Source organism: Uloborus diversus, chromosome 1 (assembly GCF_026930045.1).
Source record: "Uloborus diversus isolate 005 chromosome 1, Udiv.v.3.1, whole genome shotgun sequence".
Taxonomy (NCBI): Eukaryota; Metazoa; Arthropoda; class Arachnida; order Araneae; family Uloboridae; genus Uloborus; species Uloborus diversus.
This window is the reverse complement of record NC_072731.1, coordinates 100,915,793-100,940,705: the sequence shown is the minus strand read 5'-3', so window position 1 is coordinate 100,940,705 and position 24,913 is coordinate 100,915,793. Positions and strand designations below refer to the sequence as shown.

Genomic DNA, 24,913 nt, shown 5'->3' with positions numbered 1-24,913 from the left:
TTTTGATAATGCTGACATGTACCGACATATACTATTCAAGTATTCAACCCCCGAGCTTTTAAGAGCTGGCTACCACGCAGGTAGTACATGTGCCTAGTATACCAAAAACATAGATAATATTTTTAAGTTTTTTAAATTTTACCAAAAATTAACCTTATACAGTGAAAATTCTTCAAATGTAGTTCAAGTCACACATAGAAATAGCCTACGGGAAATCTAAGCAGACAATGGGTTTTGGAAAAGGAAAACTGGGCGAAGGTTTTACCACAATATGTTTATCGATAATTAAAATTAAAAATGAAGATAGTGGCGTCAAAAGGAGAGAAGAGTGGGAAAACCCAAACTCTTCTTTTTGCGTCCCCAAAGATAGCTAGGAAGTGAGTTTTTGTAACTTTTTAGGTGTTTTGTAACTTTTTGGAAGTGAGTTTTTGTAATTGTAAGGTTTTAAAAGAATTCAGGGGAAATATTCTCGCACCCCATCCTTTGCTCTAACGTCATTAAAGATGGCCTACACATGAGAACTTAGGACTGTAATTTTGAAAAACTTCCGGGAGGGTGCTCCCATCGTAACCCCCTGAGAAATGCCCTGCCATCCGCATCATTCAAAATCGAATAATTTTCGTCTTTTGACAGTAATTAAAAAAAAAAAAAAATCCGTAGGTCCCCCGAATCTGTTCTTCTTAAGATCACGAAAGATCCTCTAAAATTTCATTGTTAAGGCTTCAATCCGAAAACTTTACGAAGGAGATCCCCAAACCTCCTCCTTCTATATAACATTATTGGAGATCACCTACGATTTCATTAATGAAATTTCAGTTCCGAAAATTTGCCAGGAAAGGATTCCAAACCTCTCCTAACGTTAACATTACCAAAAATAGTCTAAAACTGCGTTTTCTACAGCATCGAAAATATTTCGGGAGAATACCTCACTCTCTCTCTCTCACTAACATCATCAAAAAACGTCTTTAACCTCATTTTCACTGCTTCAATTACGAAAAATTTCTGCGCGAGAGCCCCTTGAAAACTCTTCCTTCTGTTTTTCGAAGGTTGGTTAAATTACGCTTTGAGAGCATTAACTTCAAAAAGCTGACGGTGCACTAACTTTTAACAAAGGAAGCCTACAACCGCGTTTTTAAGGCTGCAATTTCAAAAATGTTCTAGGGATAGCACCCGAATCTCTTGTTTCCTTAGCGTCACTATAAATCGTCTAAAACTGCATTTTTCGAAATACTATTTTAAACAATTTCCTGGGGAGAGCCCCGGACCCCTCTTTTCCTGTCACAATCGGAAATACTTCACAGTTGCGTACTTGGAGTTTAAATTTCTAAAATTTTTAGAGGATGACCCCTGAACCTCTTCCTCCCTTACCATTACTATAGATCTTCTAAAACGGTTTTTCGAACTACAATCTTGAAAAATTTCAAAAAGTTTTTAGCAAGAAAAGTTTTGCGTTTGAAAAAAATTTGAAGCAAGATGGATGCGTGTGTTAAGGGGGGGGGGGGGGCGGCATTTTGAAGTTTTGCCCCACCTAAAATTCCTAGATCCGGCACTGATCTTAACTTATTTAAAAATCAAAATAATCGAGAAGTAGCACAAGCATCTGTTATATATATGTTCACTTGTTTTATAGATAAACATTTTTTCTAAAGTACAACTACTTTTACTGTAAAATAACGTTAAAAAAGATCTACTACAATCTCCATAAAGCAACTAAGATGCAATTTTGACTAGACGTAACTTATCGTCTAGGTATTTTTCAATTTAGAGTGCACCTTTTATGATTTTCTTACTTTTTTTGCTTGACATATATTTGATAAAGATTTATTTTTTGTTCTTTCGCGGTTCATTTTTCAGAATATCACTGCTGATAAAACATTGATATAATGTCGTAGAATTTGAGAAAAATATCCCCGTGATAGTAGTTTTTCGACCAACAGCAGCTATTGAACTACTGTTGATTTAGAATAGCACTAAAGGTTTAAAATAAAGTTGGAAATTATGATGTTTTTGAATTTTACTTTAGTTTTTATTTATATCAAACAGATCCAGATGCCATTGGAGTGACACCTCCATTTTTGCATGAGTTGGCGACCAACATTCCAAAGGAGTGTCTCAAGGAAGGGTATAACTCAAACACTTGCAAAGCTGGGGACCTGCAAGCTCCTTTTGTTTCTCCTGGTGGCTGTAGGTATCTTCAACGGTTTTACTAACATACTTTTTGCTGCTCTACCGCTAGGTTCAACATTTACCTCATAAATTAAAAAGCTTCTGTAAATATTATTACGTTAACGAGCTGATGTGAGCATCACATGACTTCCTTTTACGCTAATTTAATGATAATGGTGCCTTGGACTTGAAGTAAGCAAAGAAACACTTCAAATATTTTCACCCCATGTTTGTTGCGAACCAAAGCAAAAAAAAAAATATATATATATACAGATTTATTTTCTCAACTTTGGCAATTTTAATGTGATTCAATGGTTAACTCTCTAAATATCGCCAATAGTGACCAAATTAAAACCAGATTACAAAAAAAAAAACACTACAAATTTGTAGCCAAGTTGGCGACAAAACTTGGCGACCAAAAACTTGGCGATATATTGCCAAGTGTTTGCCAAATTTTAACAACACTTGAGTTTGCATTGAAATTAACAATGATTTCCCCCCAAAAAGGTGTGAAAGACTCCCTTTGGAGCATCTTAATGCAACCAAAAAGAAAGGTGCACAACTAGACCCCACTAGGAGTCTACGTAAAAAATTTCAACTTTCTGGGACATACCGTTTTTGAGTTATGTGAGATACATACTCACATACGTACATACGCACATACATACGTACATACTGACGTCACGAGAAAACTCGTTGCAATTAACTCGGGTATCGTCAAAATGGATATTACAGGTGTCTATACGTTCTTAGGCATATATCCACGTGTGGTCGGATTGAAAAAAAACCTCAGTATTCATTTGGGGGCGAGCAAAATGAAAATTAAGGCCGGTTTTTGAGTGATTTTTTTTTTTTCACGAATACAATGCTGCCGTGTGCAGGTAAACGGCAGTATCTGCAGATATGAGTTTTCGAGATATTCGAAGAAACGCGTTTTGGATTCCATACTAACTATGGGGAAAGGTTGGAATTAGACGTATTTTTCGCGCTTTTTTTTTCCAGCGGAAACCAAATAAACGAGCTTGTAAAAGATAACGTAAAACAGCTGACAAAAATGCAAAGAAATGAAAAATTTGCAGTTACTGCCCTTTACCTGCACACGGAAGAATACTTTCTTTTTGGTAAAAGGAAATAAAAACAATGAAATTTGTAAAATTATTATGAGTTTGGGACATTAACCCTGTAGATATTAAGAATGTAAATCTATTTGGAGATAGGCTATCACCTCTTAAAAAGAAATATGCATTTCTAAAAATGTTATTAGTACGGCCCGTCACTTAATAACAACATAGTTCACCCCTTTCCTAACATAATTGCTTAAATCAAAAATTCATGGCAAATATTTCTTAGTTCTCGGGTGACCTCACCGTTTCTGAATTTTTTAATATATATATATATATATATATATATATATATATATATATATATATATATATATATATATATATATATATATATATATAAAATGGTCAAAACTGATGTAAAATATTCTACATTTAAACAGCGCAATGTTGCAGCTAAAGTAGTTAAATGTATTGAAAATATAGTAAAGTATGTATTTTCACATACACGGGTAGCACAGAAATAAGTGTATGTAACAACGAAGATAAACAACAACAGTAATAAACATGGAACATTAAAAAATAAACTAGGAACACTTAAAACAAGAATTAATGAAATCATGGGTATTAATCTGCTGCTACGTTTACGAAGAGCTGGAGCAGCTGGCATATTAAATATTCTGCAAGGTTTCTGTGCGGGTCAGTATCATACATGCAGCAAAAATTAAAAGTAAAAGTATGTGTATTTGAGTTAACGAACTTATATGTGTAGCTACGTATTAGGCTTAATACAGTAAGCAGGAAAATTATAAAACGTTGTATATGCTTATTGTTTGGATAAAATGCTACAAATTTTACACGTATAAATAGTATGCGTAAGGTTTATTAGTAATATGCTGTCATTTATTACCACCCCCCCCCCAGCTCTGACCTGCAAAATAAAAGAGAAAAATTACATACCACATGATTTCAAACGTTTCGTCGACAACAATGTCTATGTCAGAGGTTCCCAACCGGTGGTTCGTGAACCCCCAGGGGTTCGCGAGGTGCAGGAAGGGGGTTCGCGAAAATTTCGGTGCAATGGCGGATTTTTCCTAGTTTGGTAAAAAATTATAAAATATTCAATTTGCACACATAGTGACTAAAATTTTTTTTTAATTTGAAAACGCGCCAGACTCTTGTATTAAGCTCAAAAAAAAAAATCTTTCAGCGGTTTTATAATCTTGGTTAAAAAGAAATTTTCTCATTTTTTTTTCGATAGACAACAGAAAGAGATATCCTTCCTTCTTTATTGCGAGGCGCCATGCAGAAACGTTGTATTAAGCTGTGGCGGGGATCAGGATGACCTTAAAAAGGCGCCATCGCGTGGAGTCAATCAAACAATATACATAATATACATATGTGGAAAAAAATAAAGAATTCTCAAACAATGCATCATAGGGGTATTATTTCTAATCTGGTTGAAATATAACTCGGGAATTTCCGTCGAATTGAGTCATCGAATAGCAGACATGACAGACATAGCAGACAAACTTAAAATTTATTACTGGATTTTACCCATCTGTTCGTTTTCAAAAATATATAACATCAGCATGCTCATAGTTCTGGAAAAATAGTTGTTAACAGACGTATTTAGAGATACTTTAGAGATGCTTGAAAACAAGTGATTTTGTTTGCAATTGGTTTTGCTACGTGAACTTGCTACTCTGTTTGTGAAGTTATAATCGTGTTGGTAATTTTTATGATTTAATAACTTTCTGCTGTTATGGATCGATGGTTGAAAACTGGTAGTTTGGTTGAGCGACAAATGGACAAGCAGTCAATCGATCAACCCTCAACATCAGCAGTAACTTTCGAATCAACACAGGATATTGAAATAGATAGCTGTAATGAACTGCCGCCTCCCCCGACTAAACAGAAAAGTGAACTAGGGGAGAAAAAAGGAAAAAAGCGAAAATATGACAGTGACTATTTACAAATGGGCTTTTACTTTACTGGAAAAGAGTCTGAACCTAGACCGCTTTGTCTTCTCTGCAACGAAGTTCTAGCGAACAGCAGTTTGAAACCGTCACTTCTGAGAAGACACCTCGAAACAAAGCATCCGACACACATGGACAAACCTATCGAATATTTTAAAAGAAAACTGGAATATAATAAAAAGTGTAGCGTCTCTACGTTCCTGTTAGAATCCAACGAAGATAGTAAAATGGCCCTTGAAGCTTCATATCGAGTCAGTTATAGAATTGCAAGATCTGGAGAGCCACATACAATTGCAGAAAATTTAATTGGACCGGGTGCTAAAGATATTGCTAAGTGTATGCTGGGAGAAAAGTCAGCAAAAAAAATTGACCTGGTTCCGCTATCAAACAACACAGTATCACGCAGAATTACTGATTTGGCAAGTAATGTGGAGAAAGAACTTGTGAATAGAATAAAAGAGAATAATTTTGCGATCCAGCTTGATGAGTCGACTGATGTAGCAAACGCTGCAATATTACTTGTCTATGTTAGGTATATTTTTAACGATACAATTAAAGAAGATGTACTATTTGCAAAACCTTTGAAAACCAACACAACTGGAGAAGCAATTTTCGAACTGGTCAACAGTTACTTTGAAGAAAATGGAATAGATTGGTCTTTGTGTGTGGGTGTGTGCACGGATGGTGCAAAATCAATGACAGGAAAATTTGTTGGCTTTTTGGTGCGAGTAAAGAAGATCAACGAGAAAATTGAATGGACTCATTGCTGCATTCATAGACAAGCATTAGCATGTAAGCGTATTCCGGCAGAATTATCCGCTACTTTGAATGATGCGGTAAAAATTGTAAATTTCATAAAATCACGTGCCACAAACTGCCGTCTATTTCACGCGCTTTGTGAGGAATTGAGAAGCCTTCATGTTACTTTACTTCTTCACACAGAAGTTAGATGGCTTTCCCGTGGCAAAATTTTTACACACTTATTTGAATTGAAGTCAGAAGTCCAAACATTTTTTGTTGATCATCCATTTCACTTGTCCACTTGCATATTCGATCCTCTTTGGATGCAAAGGCTTGCATATTTAGCTGACATCTTTTCAAAATTAAATGAATTAAATCTATCCTTGCAAGGTGCAGTTGTTAATATTTTCGTTGTATATGATAAAATTGAAGCTATGGTAAAAAAATTGAATTTTTGGATCCAATGCCTGGAAATGGGTGAGTTTTCTTGTTTCACTTCTCTTAGTAGTTTTTTATCAGAAAACTCAATGAAACTTGATGAAAGCGTTAAAAGAAATGTATGTGAACATCTGCAACATCTTGGAACTAACTTTTGACGAGTATTTTCCTAATAGGCGTAACGTCCCTCTCTCAAACAACTGGATACGCAATCCTTTTGAAGGAAATCCATGCTTAGAGAACACCCCTGACATTACCTGAAAAGGAAATGCTCATCGAGTTATCCTGTGATAATTCATTGAAAACTACCTTTAAAGAGCTCTCGTTAATTCACTTCTGGCTCAGTGTAACAAATGACTATACCGTTTTGTCCAAAAAAGCAACTCGAATTTTATTACCATTTTGTACAACATATCTGTGCGAGAAAGGATTTTCCTCCTATACTTACCTCAAAGATAAATACCGAAGCAGATTGAATGCAGAGCCTGATTTAAGACTCAAACTGTCAGACATTGAACCAAACTTTCAGTTTCTTTGTTCCGTCAAACAGCCACAAATATCGCATTAAGGATTTTTTCCCCAATTTAAAGTATGCTTAAAAAAAATAGTTGGTTTATAAAACTTCTTGTTTATAATTTTCCTTGTAGATGTAGTTTTAACTTTTTATTAATGTTTGCACTTAATGATATTTTACAATTATATTTTTGTTTATTGCAATCAAATGCTGCAAAAAATGGAAAGCAAACATGCTGTTTTTTTATTGTTTCTTACATGTTACTAATTTCAACATCAGGGGGTTCGCGAACTTTTTTGTCTGTTCCAAGGGGTTCGCAAAGAGAAAAAGGTTGGGAACCGCTGGTCTATGTCAAGGTATCCATTTGCAAGAGACTAAAAATCCGATGCCTCGCCAATCGAACAGGTCGCTGGGGCAGGGCATCCAAAAAGCACCTTCCTGTCGAAAGGATTTCTTTCTTTCTTTCTTTCTTTCAAATGTTAATTGAGGCTTCTGCTTCGCTACTTCGACTTTGCCTCCAATAATCCCCTATTGTATAAACAATTAGACCAAAGAAAACCCAACAAAAGGAAAGTTAAAACCGATCACATTGACCAAGGAACCTGCCCACAGCACGAACACGACGAAAGGCGCAACCCTCAAGCCACAACACAGAGCCAAAGGAGAGAGGGGTACACCCAACGGCTTTCCTGAGCACCTCTCTCTGATTCTCGAAAGCTTGACATGATAGTAGAAAACGATCTGCAGAGTCCTTTACATTGCAGGAGGGGCACATTGGCGAATGAGACTTATTGATTTTGTAGAGGTTATCATAAGTCGTTAGAGTCCTTGTCCTAAGTTTCGAGAATAGCACATCCCAATACCTGCTTTTGGCGATTAATCTATTATCTTTCGTGATAGAGGAAAGATGGTCAAAGTTGGCAGCATATTTTGAGTTCTCCCAAGTTGAATTACACTCTTTCCAAGTGTTTCTCTTAATAGTCTGAATGATATCACTGCACGAAACCCAATGAAGGATTAGGTTCAGGGAATGCCCAAGATTAGCCAATTCATCAGCTCTCTCGTTTTCAGTAATCCCAACATGAGCTGGTGTCCAGATGAGCCAGATGTCCGACACCGATCCGACTCTGTTTTCAATAGCTTTCCTTATCATAAGCGATATCCAGGGAGATTTAACATGAACTGCTACCAGTGAGTTAAGCACAGATAGACTATCCGATAGAATGATGTTCTTAACATTGTTTTTGAAGAGTAATGATGGCCAACCAAATGGCTAGGCCTTCAGCAGCAAACAAAGAATTTATAGATGGGACTCTACCCATAAGTTCTTCACCAGAATTGAAGTTTACAATCCGAATGGCGACTGAGTCACCTTTTTTTGAAACGTCGGTGGCAATTATGTTGCAGTTAGAAAAGAGATGGTTCTTACATTCCAGAAATAGGCTTTTTATTGCGTCTGGAGGTAAATCTTTATTCTGAAAAGGAAGGTTATTGATATGAATTTTACATTTAATTCCTGCGCCAACCGGCTTATTCAAAGGAATGATTTGACTTTTGAAAACATTGAGATTTCTAAGAAGATTGGAGCATGAAATCGCCAGGGGGTGTTGATGTTTTCTAGCCGGACGGGATTCCATGGTGAAGGAAGCTAAAAATTTTCCAATGGGCGACTCCTCTTTCAAACTAATCTGACGGATGTAAAAGATATTCGCCAACATATTGTGTCGCAATTGCAGTGGCATTTCACCAGCTTCCTTGAGTAAAATAGGTAAGGGAGTAAAAGAAGGCAGTCCTGTAGCGACCCGGAGGTAGGAGTGGAAGACCGTATCAATGATTTTCCTGCTGGATTTAGAAGATGAAACAAAAACGTGACACCCATAGTCCAACCTGCTACGTATGCACATATTCCCGATCCTAAGTAAGTGGGCAGACCTGGCTCCCCATTTCCTGGAAGAAATGAATTTGAAAACATTGATATACTTTGTGGTTTTTTGCGCAATATGTTTAAAATGATCATGAAATGTAAGATTTTTCGAAAAATTAAGACCCAAAATTTTTATTTTATCAGCCCATGGGATATCAATGGCGTCAATTTGAAAGTTGATACTTGGTTTCAGTTTCTTGTTCGAAAAGTTTATAGCCTCACATTTGCTTGGAACAATTTTCATCTGCCATGTATTGCACCAATTTTGGATGTGAAAGAGGGCATCCTGTAGCCGACTCATGACTAGGTCTAAGTCTGACCCGGAACAGTACAGAAAGATATCATCGGCAAAGGTAATAAAATTAACATTAGTAGGGACACTGTCTTTCAAATCCTGGATATAAATTTGGAATAATAAAGGACTGAGAACAGCGCCCTGAGGGACACTTCTAAAGTGAGCTTTTTCCACAGATAGAGCATCTCTCCATTTGACGTTGAACTTTCTGTCAGAAAGAAAATTATAGATCCATAAAGCTGCATTATTGCTAATTCCCATTCTCAACATCTTGAATATTAGTCCGTCGATCCAGACTAAGTCGTATGCTGCTTTTAATCGAGGGCAATAAGAATGAAAAATTTTCTGAGGGATCGAGCTTCACAAATTTGGTGGTGTATTTGAGCTTGAATGATGTCACACCCTCTAAAGGGGAGAAACCCACACTGGTTATTAGGAAAATTTGAGAAATTGACAACAGATTTCATCATTCTCGCGAAAATCATACGTTCCATCGTTTTGGCGATAGTAGAGGTGAGAGAACTGGGTCTATATGATGCTAAATCATTCCGGTCTTTTCCTTTCTTAAACAAAGGGATGATCGTAGATTTTTTCCAGTTGTCTGGGCTATTACCAGAACTCCAGCTAAGATTAATTTCCTGCAGAAGTGTACGAAGATGGTTATTGTCAAGAAACTTCAGAGCCTTGCTAGGTATACCATCGGGTCCAGTGGAGGTATTCCGAGCCTTGTTAATCGCGTTTTGGAGCTCTTCAAAGGAGAACGGCTCATCAAAATTGTCGACTGAAGGGCCACTGAGGTCAAATGGAATCCCCATTTAACTTTGGGTTTTTGAAGAGATATGGCGAAAGCATTAGCTTGAGCCACCGGAGTATAGTGTGATATGTTTCCAGAATTAAGGATAAAGTTTGACTTAATGTTGTCAGACGATCGGTTGGCCAGAGACTTTAAAATCTTAAAGATATTATTGCTTTTTACCGCTGCATCGCAAGTCTTGCCCCAGTACGCTCTTTTACTGCTCCAACAAATCTGACGCAGTTTAGCAGCCAATTTTTTATAAACCATCCACTTTTCTCTAGAAAGCGTATTTTTAGCTATCCTTAAGGCTTTGCGTTTTTGGCCAAGATAATATCTACATTCAGCATTCCACCAAGGGGGGTTCCCGTGTACTTTCTTTTGGTTATTTTTTTTACTTTTGTTAATAGCATCAGATATAACTTTTGGAATCAGGAAAGTGCCTGATGAGTCGACGCATTGGGGATTCTCCTTAATACTGCTAAGAAAAGTTTGCCAGCATGCATAAGTGTAGGTTTGGACTTGGTCCGTGTTAAAATTTATAAACAGTTGGATGGGATGATGGTCACTATCAAACAAATCAGAGTGTATGTTTATATGCATGTCAGAAAAGATATTGGCAGAGCATAAAGTTAAATCTAGAAGAGACCCAGTACTACCGTGGGAATAGTGTTCGGTATATGTGTGTTAAGCAGGCAAATATTGTTATCAGTAATCCAATTTAAGACTTTCTCGGCATCAGAGGAGTTGTGATTGCTACCCAGAGCATTATGGTGGATATTAAAGTCTCCAAAGATGATAAATGGAGGGATCAAAGATTTTTGAAAACTGTCGAGCCAATTAGAGTCCCATTTCCCTTTGAGCGAATATAGTTGAACATCTGTAAAGTCTTACTATTCTTCAAAAATTTTTTTATGCCAATAGCTTCAATGTCAGATGGAGGTAAATTCATATCGATACTTTTGTAGAGAATTTTATTGTTAATGGCAAATAAAATGCCGCCACCCGGGCGGTTAGGACGATCTAAACGATAAATGTTCTTGCAGGGGAGAGCAAAGCTCCCTCCGATTTTTAAAAAAGTCTCTTGAATAGCCAAGACTGAGGCATTAGAAAAAAAAAAGAGTTCGAAAACCAGGTGCCTTTGTTTAAGACGCTCCTCGCGTTCCACTGAACACAAGAAAAGGACATAGGAGAAAGAAAACCCGCAACGAAAAACAAACCCACAAAGGCCCTGGTACACCACAGGCCTACCGATTGGCCACATCCGCGGAGGGAACGCCATCATCCCCGGGAGTGCCGAGAAAGCTTTGTGAAGTCCCCAGAGGGGGTGCCATCAAAAAATTTCCTTTAATTTTTGCTTTTTTACCTTTATGTTCAGAATCATAACCAAACTTAATATCTAACTTATTACCGAAGTGTTCCATCGATTTGGCGATGGTGTGAGTAACATTATCCAATATGCTTTTATGGATCTGCTCAAGAGAGCTCTCGAAAATCTTTTTCATAGCAGTGATAGTATCTTGTTGAGCTTCAGCTATTTTTTTCTCACAAACAAGGATAACTTGCTGAATTGCATCATTTAGGTCCTCTCTCGTGATGTTGTTAGACGTGCCATTTTTTGGTGATTGTAGCATAACTAGTCATTTGATTAGCTCGAAACCTTCTTCTAGCTTCAACCAATGTAAGTTGTTCCTGCGCCTTATACCGTAATATGCTCTCTTCCTTGATTCTAGCGGGACATTGATTGTAATTAGCCGGGTGGTCATTGTCACAATTGGCACAATGAGGAGGATTCATACAAGGCTCTTTCGAGTGATTCTGACCACAGTTCATGCACTTAGCTGCCTCTTTGCAATTCTTCGTGGCGTGGTTGAATGCCTTACAAGATAGACATTGTCTAGGACGATCATAGAAAGGATTGATTTTTTGACTGGTGAGCCAAACAACAATGATTTTAGGTATATTTTTCCCAAATATGTTGATTAGAATAGATTCAGTGGGTGATTTACCTTGACTACCCTTTACACAAAATCTTCTTGCCTCTGCAACTCTTATGCGATTGGCCTCTTCCAATTCCTCTACCAGTTCGGTTAATGGAATTTCCGTTGATATGTTTCTTAATAAGAATTTGGAAGTGTAATTTTCCATGTGCACTGTACTCTCGACCTCAATGCCTGCCAATTGAACAATATTTGCCAATTTAATAGCACAGTCTAGTTTATTTGTCTCCACTATGAGTTGGTTGTTGCGAGTGAATTTGATTCTGTTTCCTGTACCTTCCCTATCTTCAACCTGTTTTAATAGGTCGTCCTTCAGAATTTTAGGTTTATTTCGTGGTAAATTTTTCTGACCGACTGACGTAAAGAAAACGGGGAACGTAGTAGTACCATTCTCCGCTGCGTATTGGCATTTCTGCTGAATGCTAGCCACCATAATAATAGCAACCTCGTCACCAACATAGTCCACTTTCAGTCCTTCCTCGCATTCCATGGACCCCATGACAACCACGAGCAGACCACTCACCCCCCGAAACAAAAAACTCACAAAAACATGCAAAAAAAAAAAAAAAAAACAAAACAAAGGGACTTACCTTAAACCGCAAAACAAGCCAACACCAACCACCACAAAAACAGAAAACAACCACATACCACACTGCCCTCAAACGGGTAATGCCTTGCCAACATCACAACACGCCGTCATTTTCTTCCAAGCTACGAAACAAAACCATAACAAGTCCAACAGACACCGAAAACCCCAAAGAACACCGCAAAGACCAATTACACAACGACGAAAACCCAAGCAAGAAAACCAGCAAACAAAGTCCGAGAGCAAAACCGAAGCCGAAAGGATTTCAGCGCTCTTTATCATCAAAGTTACCCAATAACACTGCTGCCAAATCGCAGTTGTTTGGGTGGAAACTAAATCTGTCTATGTTGAAGAAAAGATTTCTTGAACAAATTAAGATAATAAAATGTGAATGGCAGGATAAAAATTGTAATAATAGAGATTTGCAGCAAATTTGAAGATTTGTTTATTAAATTGAGAATTGTTACTACAAATTTTTAAAAATCTGCTGAGCTGTTCAATTATAATATTAATGAAGACCTTTTTATGTAAATTGCTGTACCAATGTGGCATACTTTTTGTGTAAAAATTGAAGTTATCTTTTTTATCATAAATATCTGTAATAAGGTTAGAATCAACAATCTTGAAAGAAATGTCCAGAAAATCAGCAGACAGAAAGTTGTCATTGGCTTTAGTGAGTTGTAGATTTTGTGGATAGATTAAAGGGAAAATGTCATCCATACTTTTGTTGAAGATAAGGATGTCGTCTATATACTTAAAATATCATGTTTTTTGTTATAATGTACTGTGTATTTAAATTCATAGAAAAAAAGGTACAAATTAGCAGCACTGCTAGAATAGTTGGTGCCCATGCCTATTCCATGTATTTGTTTAAAAGTAAAGTTGTTGAAAGTCACGAAATTGTTAAAGAAACAGAAATGACAAAGACTATTGAAAAAATTTCTGTCGATGCCCAATTCCTCACCAATGCAAAATACGTCAAATAGTTTCAACAACGTTGTATATAAATCTTCGATGGGAATGTTGCAGAATAGATTCTCAAAGTCAAATATATATATATATATATATATATATATATATATATAAGTAGTATTTATGTGTTGACTTCTGTCCACTAGTTGTCATCCATACACAATGACAGGCTTCTGTAATGTTAAACACGATAAAAAAGTTGTTGACATCCATACACTCGTTGACTTCTGTACACCATGGCATGTTCATGAGACGTGGCATGGCATGGTACGATGGGAATAAAAAGAAAATGCTTACCGGACAGATGGTTGAATTTCTTTGGTATTGCTGGCTCTTGTTTCTGCTTTCGCCCAGAATGGCGGGGGGACGAGGCGACAGAGGAGTGATTACACGTTGTGGCATATTTGACTTCTACACACTGCGACATGTTCATGACACGTGGCATGGTGTGGCATGGCGCGGTACGATCGGAATACTCTAGCCTAAAGCCACTCGGGGCAGATAGGTGAGTCGACGAAGCGATGCTGAAGTGAGAGAGAGCTCTCGACCTCGGAATGGTTGAGGCGAGCCGAGAGAGGAGTGAATACACGCTGTGGCATACTTGACTTCTCCACAGCGTGACATGTTCATGACACGTGGCATGGTATGGCATGGCATGGTACGATCGAAATACTCTAGCCTAAAGCCACTCGGGGCAGATAGGTGAGTCAACGAAGCGATGCTGAAGTGAGAGAGGGCTCTCGTCCTCGGAAATGGCTGAACGAGCTGAGAGAGGAGTGAATACAAGCTATGGCATACTTGACTTTTCCACAACGTGACATGTTCATGACACGTGGCATGGTATGGCATGGCGTGGTACGATCGGAATACTCTAGCCTAAAGCCACTCGGGGCAAATAGGCGAGTCGACGAAGCGATGCTGAAGTGAGAGAGGGCTCTCGTCCTCGGAATGGCTGAACGAGCTGAGAGAGGAGTGAATACAAGCTATGGCATACTTGACTTTTCCACAACGTGACATGTTCATGACACGTGGCATGGTATGGCACGGGCGTGGTACGATCGGAATACTCTAGCCTAAAGCCACTCGGGGCAAATAGGCAAGTAATAAGATAATTTTTGCGATAAAAATACGTAGCATGACATTATCAACATGATGTGCAGATACTCAAACCTAACGACACTTGGGACAGATAGGCGAGTAATAAAGTGCTCTTAAAGATTTCATTAACAAAGAGGTATGTTTGCTACTCAGAGCAAATTTAGACCTCTAAGGCAAATCATAAATGTAACGCAAAACTCTAACCTAAAATCACTTAGGATGTATAGGTGAGCGTTGCGATAAAAATACATAGCATGACATTATCAACATGATGTGCAGATACTCAAACCTAACTACACTTAGGACAGTTAGGCGAGTAATAAAGCATTGTTAAAGATTTCATTAACAAAGAGGTATGTTTGCTACTCAGAGCAAATTTAGACCTCTAAGGTAAATCATTTATGTTACGCAAAGCTCGAACCTAAAATCACTTAGGATGTATAGGCGAGCGTTGCGATAAAAGTACGTAGCATGACATTATCAACATGATGTGCAGATACTCAAACCTAACTACACTTAGGACAGTTAGGCGAGTAATAAAGCATTGTTAAAGATTTCATTAACAAAGAGGTATGTTTGCTACTCAGAGCAAATTTAGACCTCTAAGGTAAATCATTTATGTTACGCAAAGCTCGAACCTAAAATCACTTAGGATGTATAGGCGAGCGTTGCGATAAAAGTACGTAGCATGACATTATCAACATGATGTGCAGATACTCAAGCCTAACGACACTTAGGACAGATAGTCGAGTAATAAAGCACTGTTAAAGATTTCATTAACAAAGAGGTATGCTTGCTACTCAGAGCAAACTTAGACCTCTAAAGCAAATCATTAATGTTATGCAAAACTCAAACCTAAAATCACTTAGGATGTATAGGTGAGCGTTGTATATTAGTCATACGAGTGACGTAGCCCGTATAAAGGCGGAGCCACAAATGATTCTTGCTTCTCTTTGGTTGTCGGAAGCATTGTCTGTATACGTAGATATATCGACAGATAGTCATGAACTCACATTGCAAGGCTGACTTTAGTAGAGTGAATATGTTTCTGTTGAATCATCCTTCAAACAGCATCATAGTCGGTCCTAGTCAATGTGGCAAAACTTGGCTGACGAAAAATATTGTGAAGAAAAACATTTATTCTCCGAAATTTCGTAAAGTCAAATGGTGCTATCTTTATTCGGCACCCTGGTTCATAGAGGAACCAACAATTGACTTTATTCGTGGATTACCAGAAACATATGAAGATGGCGACTTAATCATAATTGATGATTTTCTTCACCATTTAGATGAAAAAATTGCGGACTTATTTACTGCTGCATCACATCATTGTAATTTGAGTGTTATACTCATATTACAAAATCTTTTTCCAAGATCTAAGTACATGAGAGACATAAGTCTCAATGCGCATTATTTGATATTATTCAAAAATCCGCGTGATGCTAGTCAAATCAATTGTCTAGGTCGGCAATTGTTTCCCAAGAAATCTCACAAGCTAGTTGATGCATATCAAAAAGCCGTGTCAGAGCCGTATGGCTATCTAGTTGTAGATTTGCATCCGAAGACACTTGAAGAACACCGCTTGCGATGTGGACTCTTTCCAGATAATAACGGCATTCATTGGGTTTATCAAATTTAAAAAATATTTTATGATGAACCAGATTGTTTAAGCTTCAGTACTATTCGCACAAATAAGTAACACTCAACTCTAAAAGCTACTCTGAACTGTTAGATGAGTATTGCCTTATGGGAACATGAAGCACAACCCTCAAACCTAAAAGCCACTCGGAGCCATTAGCTGTGAGGTTTTTATTATTATTTTTTTAAATATTGCATAAAGGCGAAAACCTTTCAATCTTATCGTTAGTTTATCACCAACGTTAGCGTGCATCGGAACGATTCTCGCAAACTGTAGCGACAAGATATGAAGAAGTTAAAGAAAAATTACCATTTTTTGCAATTATTGTCGACGTCCTCTCCAAAGCAAAGAAAGACATTATTGAAGCTGGCCAATCCATCTCAAGTATCTTGTCTATGTGAAATATGTTTGAATATTTTATCTGGTAATATTCCAGTCTGCATCAAAAAGCTAAAAAAATACAAAAGCGCAATTAGAAAATTGGCGAAAAAATCAATTAGTATACGACGTAAAAAGAAAATGCTTACCAGCCAAATGGGCGGATTTCTTCCTTTGGTATTGCCGGCTCTTGTTTCTGCAATCGCCGGAATGGCTGGACGAGCAATTGGCAATAGAATATGAAGCTGCATCTTTATCAACCAATGAAAATGCATACAGCATCGAACCTAGCAAATATAATATGCTACACTAAGTAATATATCTTTAATACAAATAAGTTGTTTGAACTGTGATGGCGAAAAAAATGGCATTAGTTCCAGAGGAGTTTATGTCTTCTTATCAATTTCAAAAACCAGAAATTCGAACTGAAACTGATATTGTTGATTTACTGGATCGTGAAAAACTCCCCGATGATATGAAGGTAAAGATTTTAGGTCAGTTAATTACGAGATATCAAAAAACAGTACACGAGCCTGCAGAACCCATTCGAGTAAGCATCGCAAATGAGAAAGAAGTCGTTTCTTCTGGGAATGATCGAAATGAACAGTTTTCTGATGATGCTCCAATTGATGATGATGATGATATACTGAAAGATATATTCGCATCGGCTCCTAGACATTATTGGAAATTTATTCCTATGATTGTTCAAAAACTGAAAACACGACAATATTCATGGAACAAAAAAGGCGAAATGACTGAAAATAATCAACCGTTGAAACATTCCAGAATAGCAGATTTTTTTTCCTATTTATTGCGCAACTCAAAACATCAAGAAGAACCCATGCATTTTGATAAATTTTTGAAAGCTTTGCAAGAAATAAATATTCCACATACGTGGATTGGCAATAAACAACTTGCTCAAAAACTAAAAGTAAAAGTTGATTCAGTCGATTTAAATTTTGAAACTCCAAAGAGCAAAAGACCTAGTGTTGCAGCTCGTTTGTCTTTTAGTGGTGAAGCTGCGAAAAGTAGCCCGTCTGGTAAACCGAACGTAAACTTGTCGCCAGAAAATTGGCTGAATTACTAATGAAATTGATTTTTCACGTCGTAAAAGCATGTCTGAACACGTGAAAACGGGTTATTGTAGAAACACATCTCTAGTGGAGCGGAAGTGTATTTCAGCTTGCTTGTGTAATGTCTGTAAACTGGTTAGATGTGTCCGTTAATAGCGTTTTGAGTGAGGATCTTATGAGATCATTCAAACACGCATTAGATTGGACATTAATATCGCAGCATCAGAAACTTTCTGAAGAATTTATCCAAGAATTCAAGGATAAAGTTGATTGGAATTTAATATCCATACATCAAAAGTTATCCGAGAATTTTATGCGAAACAACAAGGATAGTATCAACTGGGACTATGTGTCTCAACATCAAATCTTATCAGAAAAGTTTCTGAAAGAATTTATCAATGAAGTAAATTGGCAAAAAGTTTCTCAATATCAGATTTTAAACGACACGTTTATCATCGAGCATGTTGCAATTTTGAATATGACATTGGTGTCTAAACATCAAACATTGTCTGAAACAATTATAGAAGCCTTAAAGGATGTGATTGATTGGAACGAAATATTTAAACATCAGAAGTTATCTGAGGACTTTGTGAAGAAACATATCAGTAAAGTAGATGACTGCAATGTAATGCTGAATTCGCATCTTTCTGATGACGTTATAAATATGATTTTCAAACGACAAGTCTTACTACTTTTGTCAAAAATATGTATCAAACTTTAAAATGCTTAAAATGATAAAAAAGCCAGAAAAATCATATCGCAGAAAGCTGGAAAAAATTTATTATGATCCGAAGAATCCAGCGTCCTATGGGGGTATACTAAGACTTGCAAAAGCATCCTCTACATCTCTCAAAAATGTCAAAACATGGTTAATGAGTCAAGATACATATACATTACATCGACCCATTAAATATAAATTTAACAGAAGAAAAGTAATCTCTTATGGGATAAACGAATTAATACAATGTGATCTGGTTGACATGACAAAATTTGCGTCAATCAACAATGGCATGAAATATCTTCTCACCGTGATTGATGTTTTCTCCAAATATGGACGTGCAATTCCATTAAAGGATAAAAAAGCACACACATTATCCGATGCTTTTGAAAAACTATTCACTCAAATGAAAAATGTTGTACATGTGCAAACAGATCAGGGAGGAGAATTTTACAATCGCCCTGTACAAGAACTATTTAAAAAGATGGGAGTGGATGCTTTCAGCTTTATTTTGGCATCCTCTTTTCTTTTTTAGCATGACTATATACTTATTGCAGCGTGCAATGCATTTACATGACTTTTTGGTACAAAATAGATAAACTACATACAATACATACAAAACAATCACATATACTACAGACAAGACAATAGCATAAACTACATACTACATACATGACAATCACATAAATTACGCACAAGACAAATTGTATAAACTACACATGTGAGCAAACTACGAGCAAGACAAAACATCAAAAATACATTAAAGTTCTATTGCGTCTATCGTGCTATCATCTTCATATTCCTCGTCGATGCTTTTGATATTATAATGACCATATGGTAGCGAATTAATACCATCGCTACATATATATCGTTTATCGTAATAAGCAGATAGACCTACTTTATTTTGTACGATGGTTTGAACTTCATGTTTTTTTGAAATTATGGAGAACTGTTGTTGTCGAGTGCAAGATTCCGTTAGCAAAACCTCTTTATATGTTTCAAGATTGAAATTTTTTAAAGTGCATTTTTTAATCCCTTTAGCCGTCATTTTTAAATTTTCGCCATATGAAAATGCGTACATTTTTGGTTTTAAGCCTACAAATTCTTTAATTGGTAATATGGTTTCGCTCTTTAGTAGCCCCATTTTCCCCCTGTTTGAGTCGTCGTGCAAAAAATGACCATAAGGATAATTACTCAAATCTAATACAGAGCGAAAATATGTCCGCAAATCTAAAAACGCGTCCTGAGTTTTAATACACATATAAAGACTATCAGTGTCAACATAAATCAGATCACAGTCCTGTCCATATCTTTTTTTGAAACACGAGTAAAAAAGTTGATATAAACGTAATTTTGAAAGTTCCAGAATGCAATAGCCGCAAAAAATTGGAGAATTTAAGAGTAAATTTGGTTTTTTCATTTTGAATAAAGTTAAATTTTCATTAACAGACTCGAAATTTTCAAGCAACGGACTTTGAAGATTTTTTTTACACTCTTCTTCGGTTAGCGATCCGACTACGGAAATTTTTTTCCTCTGATTGAGCATTAAACGCCCAAAGAAGCTGTTATTCATTTTTTTAAAGAAAGATTTTGAAAAATCATCGGTCGCCTCTTTACGTTTCTCGTTGTTAAAATCTACATACGGTTTTAACCATTGCGTTTGAGAAAAAGAAAATATTTTGTGAACTTTAGATAATACCATACCCAGCTTAATGTAAAATTGCAAATTCAGATAGTGAACGATGTAGTTTTTTTTAGGGTAAAAATTTGGGGTTAGTTTTCTACTCGGTAGTGTATGCTTCAAATTAAATTTGTCACATAACTTTTTGGAATATTTAGAGAGCATTTTATAATTAATTGTCAAGTGCTCAACTGCCGGAGGCAAATCTTTGCATTTATCATGCATCGAAGGAGGACATGATATGTCAACTTCAAGTATGAATCCCACGGGTGAGTTACAATCATATTTAAAAAGATCAAAGTTGTTAATTTCTTCCGAAGTTAACCAAGAAAAGTTTCCAATCGGTAAATTTTGACTCATGACAAACCCATAAAGATTATTAGCATCAAGCGCTAATATGTATTTGTGTGGTTTAGAACTATCATAAGTCTCTCCGATGTATGGATTATTCGCTATTGCGTGTCGCTTACCTAAATAACTTATTCCCCCTCTCATTTGAGATTCGAGCCATATGTAATCATTTACATTACCCAAAAGCTGAAGTTCGACTTTAGTATATTTAAGACCTGCATTCCAAGTTAATTGAGCGGAAGTGAGATAAAAAATGCTATCTAATCCGTAGTATTTATATGACATCCGGCGGAAGGCCAAGAACGCCTCGGCTAGCAATATTGAATCTGTATTTTGATAAAGCTCTAAATAATCTGACAACGTTTGGCACTTAAATGTTCGGAAGACTTTTTTTGCGTGATTATAATCATCGTCAGTTATCGGAGTTGAAGTTAAAATGTTAAAGAAATCGTCGCGACATGGTAGTGATTTTTCCTGTAATTTTTCAATATTATCTAGATAACTGTATGGAAAAACTCCCTTCCTCAGTAAAAGTTCAGCCTCTTTATTTTTAAAGAAAGAGTAAAAAATTTTGAACTCATGATTTGATTTTCTTAAATTGTCTACCAAAGTTTCTAATGAAGCATCTAAAAACTGATATGAATCTAAAAACCTTAAATTATCAAGTGAAAACATGGAAAACTTTTCTAAGTTTGTCGGTATTATATTTATTACTTTAGCAAAACTCTCAGGCATATTTTTTAATATTAAATGTGTATCGTAATTTTTAGAATTATGAATAACGACCGGTATGAAATATGTCGCCCGATAGTTGAGATTACATGCTTGATGTGCTAATCCGTTAATGTATCCGGCTCCCCAATGATAATGGTCTCGCACCTTAATATCACCCTGCACGAATTTTTTTTTACAAATGTGACATACATTAAAATCATAGGAGTGATTTTCATTTTCTCTCATCGGCGCAATTTGCATCATTTTTTGAATTAGCTTTTCCGATAGTCGTTTTACAGTTTCTAAAAATACTTGAATACAATTTTTACCCACATAGTATTCATGGAATATTATCTTGTCTTCACTGTCTGTTACAATAATGCTATAGCTAATCGCTGAATGACGTTCAATTGGAACAATATAACTTTGCGAGTTCGAAGGCAGCGCAGTCGAAACTTTTTCAGTCAAAGCTTCGAAATCTGCAAAAATGCAGAAGGGATGAAAAAGCATATTAGCCAAATTGGTAAATTTTACGACTTGATTTTTCGGCATTGACACTCTTTGAATAGGATTTTTTTGGCATAGCTGTTTGTGAGATAGTAAAGTTTCTCTACGCGCAAAAGCATTCAAACAATTACGGCAGTAATAGTGAAGCCCTCGTTTTGTGTTGACAAATCTCTTAAAGTTCTTTATTAAAAAAAAATGATTGCTATAAAAAAGCAAATCTATTTCAGGAACTTGATATTGTTTACTTAAATAAATAGGAAACACCTCATTCTCTTCAAAGCCGAAAACATTGATTTTTAACTTATTTAATCGCTCAAACACTTTAATTTTTGAAATTGCAATCGGAAACTTGATCCCATTTAATTTGAATTTCTTAACATACTTTTTATAGTTCCAGGTCACTATGGGTTCGAGCTGGGTATAAATGAGCAGCAATCGCATATAAAAAGCAAAGATTGTCATTACACTTTATGTTCAGCACTGCATTTTTATTTTTCAACTTAGTTGGTAAGCTAACTTGTCCACATCCGCCTCTTAAATTTCTATAATTTCCTATTCGCAAATCAATGTGATTTACTTTTTTTAATATCCAACCGCTTCCATTACGTACAAAGTGTTCAATACTATTAAAAATCTTTTCAAAAGCCGCGTCAATAGATTCACCAATTTGAAAGCGCGAAAGTATTCGATGTGCAAAACTGCAAAAATAGAATTCTCGCTCAATCGTATTTCCCTCATCGTCCACCTTTTTAAAAAGGATACTTAAGCAAATGATTAAACGTATTCTTAGTAAACTAGATGTATTTAGTATGTCGTAAATTATAGGTCTAGCATCGCGATACAAAATCTGAGGGTCGCTATAATTTACTATAGCACGAAGCGTTCTTGTAAAACCTCTAAAAGAGGAACGATATTCGTTAAAATTAATCATTACTACGATATAAAAGCAAGCGAATATTACAAACAAAAACAAAATTCACTATAAATGTACAACAGTATTAATTCGATACTAAATGGTCAACGTATTTTTTTTTTTTTTATGTCGTATTTAAAACACATTAGGTGCTGAAAACCATGTGTGGAGAATTCCCTCTCGCTGCGATAAGTACCACGCCTTTTTCTTTAGTATTCAACATTCTTGTTAGTATTTATGTGGGCTGCTACTGCTTCTAGTGCCTGTTGAAGTTTAGGCAACATGTCAAGGGGAAAATTAAAACGGTTTCTCACCTCCCCGGCATCTCCCGACTTGCTGAAGCCCAGGTAATAAAGATGTCTATATTCTTTCACCTCCACTGCGTACCCTTTTCCGCAGTTGACCGCATACGGGGGAATTTCCTCTTTGCCGATCTCGTCCTCTAGATTAAGATCGAATTTAGTTCGTTTCTCCTCTTTCTGCAGGGCTTTAAGGGGCTGTGGCTTGGAGACTAGCAGCGAAGTGGACGCTTCATCAACATCGAATATTTCGTCTACGGCTCTCTTTCTGTCTAAAAAAAAATTAAAAATTAGCACTTTATGCTTACACACACACACACCACTGTGTGCAAATGGTGCAAAGCGAGGACCCTACTTTTTCACCGACACACCGAGGACCTACTGAAGGCGTTGTGTCAGAAGAACACTTATTAGATTTTTGTGCTTAAAATCATTTGCTTAGTGCGTAACAACCTCGATTTTTTAATATTTCAAAAAATTTCAAACATGTTTTTTTTCAATGTAACCGAGGACCTCATACACAAATGTGTGCGGATGGTGCAAAGCGAGGACCCTACGTTTTCGCACGTCATACCGACTGAAGACGTTGTGTTAGAAGAACAATTTTTACATTTTTGTACTTAAAAACATTTAATTAGTGCGTAAGAACCTAAATTTTTTTAATTAAAAAAAAATTTCAAGCATGTTTTTTTTAGTGTAAACGAGGACCTCATACACAAATGTGCGTTTGTACCTGAGAGTGAGGACTTTGCTCTCCTTTCATTATTCTCTTGGGATTTCTTGTGTTACTCAACTAATAAACTCTAACAAATAGTAGAATTCCAGTTATCCGAACTCCGATTATCCGGATCACTTTCGGAAATTTAGGAAAAAATTAAAAAATAAGACGGAAACGTACAGCGATTCGCAAAATAATGAATCTGTCTGCGCACTTTATTGCTGTATTTTAAGCGCACCACGAATATTTTTGAGATAAGCCACTGCCTCAGAGTGCAGTTCTTTATTGACTTCTAGTGCAGCACTTATTAAGAACGTTTAATATATAAAAGTGATGGCTTTTTATTTAGTTGAACGCTCATGTTTTTTTAATTAGGAGGACCTACTGAAGGCGTTGTGTCAGAAGAACATCGTTTTGATTTTTATGCTTAAAATCATTTGATTAGTGCGTAAGAACCTCGATTTTTTAATTTTTTTAGAAATTCCAAGCATGTTTTTTTTTTTTTTTTTCAATGTAAACGAGGACCTCATACACAAATGTGAGTTTGTACCTGAGAACGAGGACCTCATACACAAATGTGCGTTTGTACCTGAGAACGAGGACCTCATACACAAATGTGCGTTTGTACCTGAGAACGAGGACCTCATACACAAATGTGCGTTTGTACCTGAGAACGAGGACTTTGCTCTCCTTTCATTATTTTCTCGGGTTTTCTTGTGTTACTCAGCTAATAAACTCTAACAAGTAGTAGAATTCCAGTTATCCGAACTCCGATTATCCGAATCACTTTCGGAAATTCGAAAAAAAATTTAAAAAATAAAACAGAACCGTACAGCGATTTGCAAAATAATGAATATGTCTGCGCACTTTATTGCTGTATTTTAAGCGCACCACGAATATTTTTGAGATAAGCCACTGCCTCAGAGTGCAGTTCTTTATTGACTTCTAGTGCAGCACTTATTAAGAACGTTTAATATATAAAAGTGATGGCTTTTTATTTAGTTGAACGCTCATGTTTTTTTAATTAGGAGGACCTACTGAAGGCGTTGTGTCAGAAGAACATCGTTTTGATTTTTATGCTTAAAATCATTTGATTAGTGCGTAAGAACCTCGATTTTTTAATTTTTTTAGAAATTCCAAGCATGTTTTTTTTTTTTTTTTTTTTTTTTTTTTTTTTCAATGTAAACGAGGACCTCATACACAAATGTGAGTTTGTACCTGAGAACGAGGACCTCATACACAAATGTGCGTTTGTACCTGAGAACGAGGACCTCATACACAAATGTGCGTTTGTACCTGAGAACGAGGACCTCATACACAAATGTGCGTTTGTACCTGAGAACGAGGACCTCATA

At 36.4% G+C, this 24,913-nt stretch overlaps 1 protein-coding gene across 3 annotated transcripts in view; it reads left to right on the top strand.

Annotated features, from left to right (window-relative positions):
- The window catches only part of LOC129235147 (26 kDa secreted antigen-like), a 103,979-nt gene that overhangs the window by 11,809 nt on the left and 67,257 nt on the right, over positions 1-24,913 (top strand). For all 3 annotated transcript variants that reach the window (XM_054869017.1, XM_054850111.1, XM_054868872.1), the window contains one exon: positions 2,044-2,184. In XM_054869017.1, the coding sequence (XP_054724992.1) occupies positions 2,044-2,184 (141 nt within the window). The remainder of the gene's footprint in view (positions 1-2,043; positions 2,185-24,913) is intronic.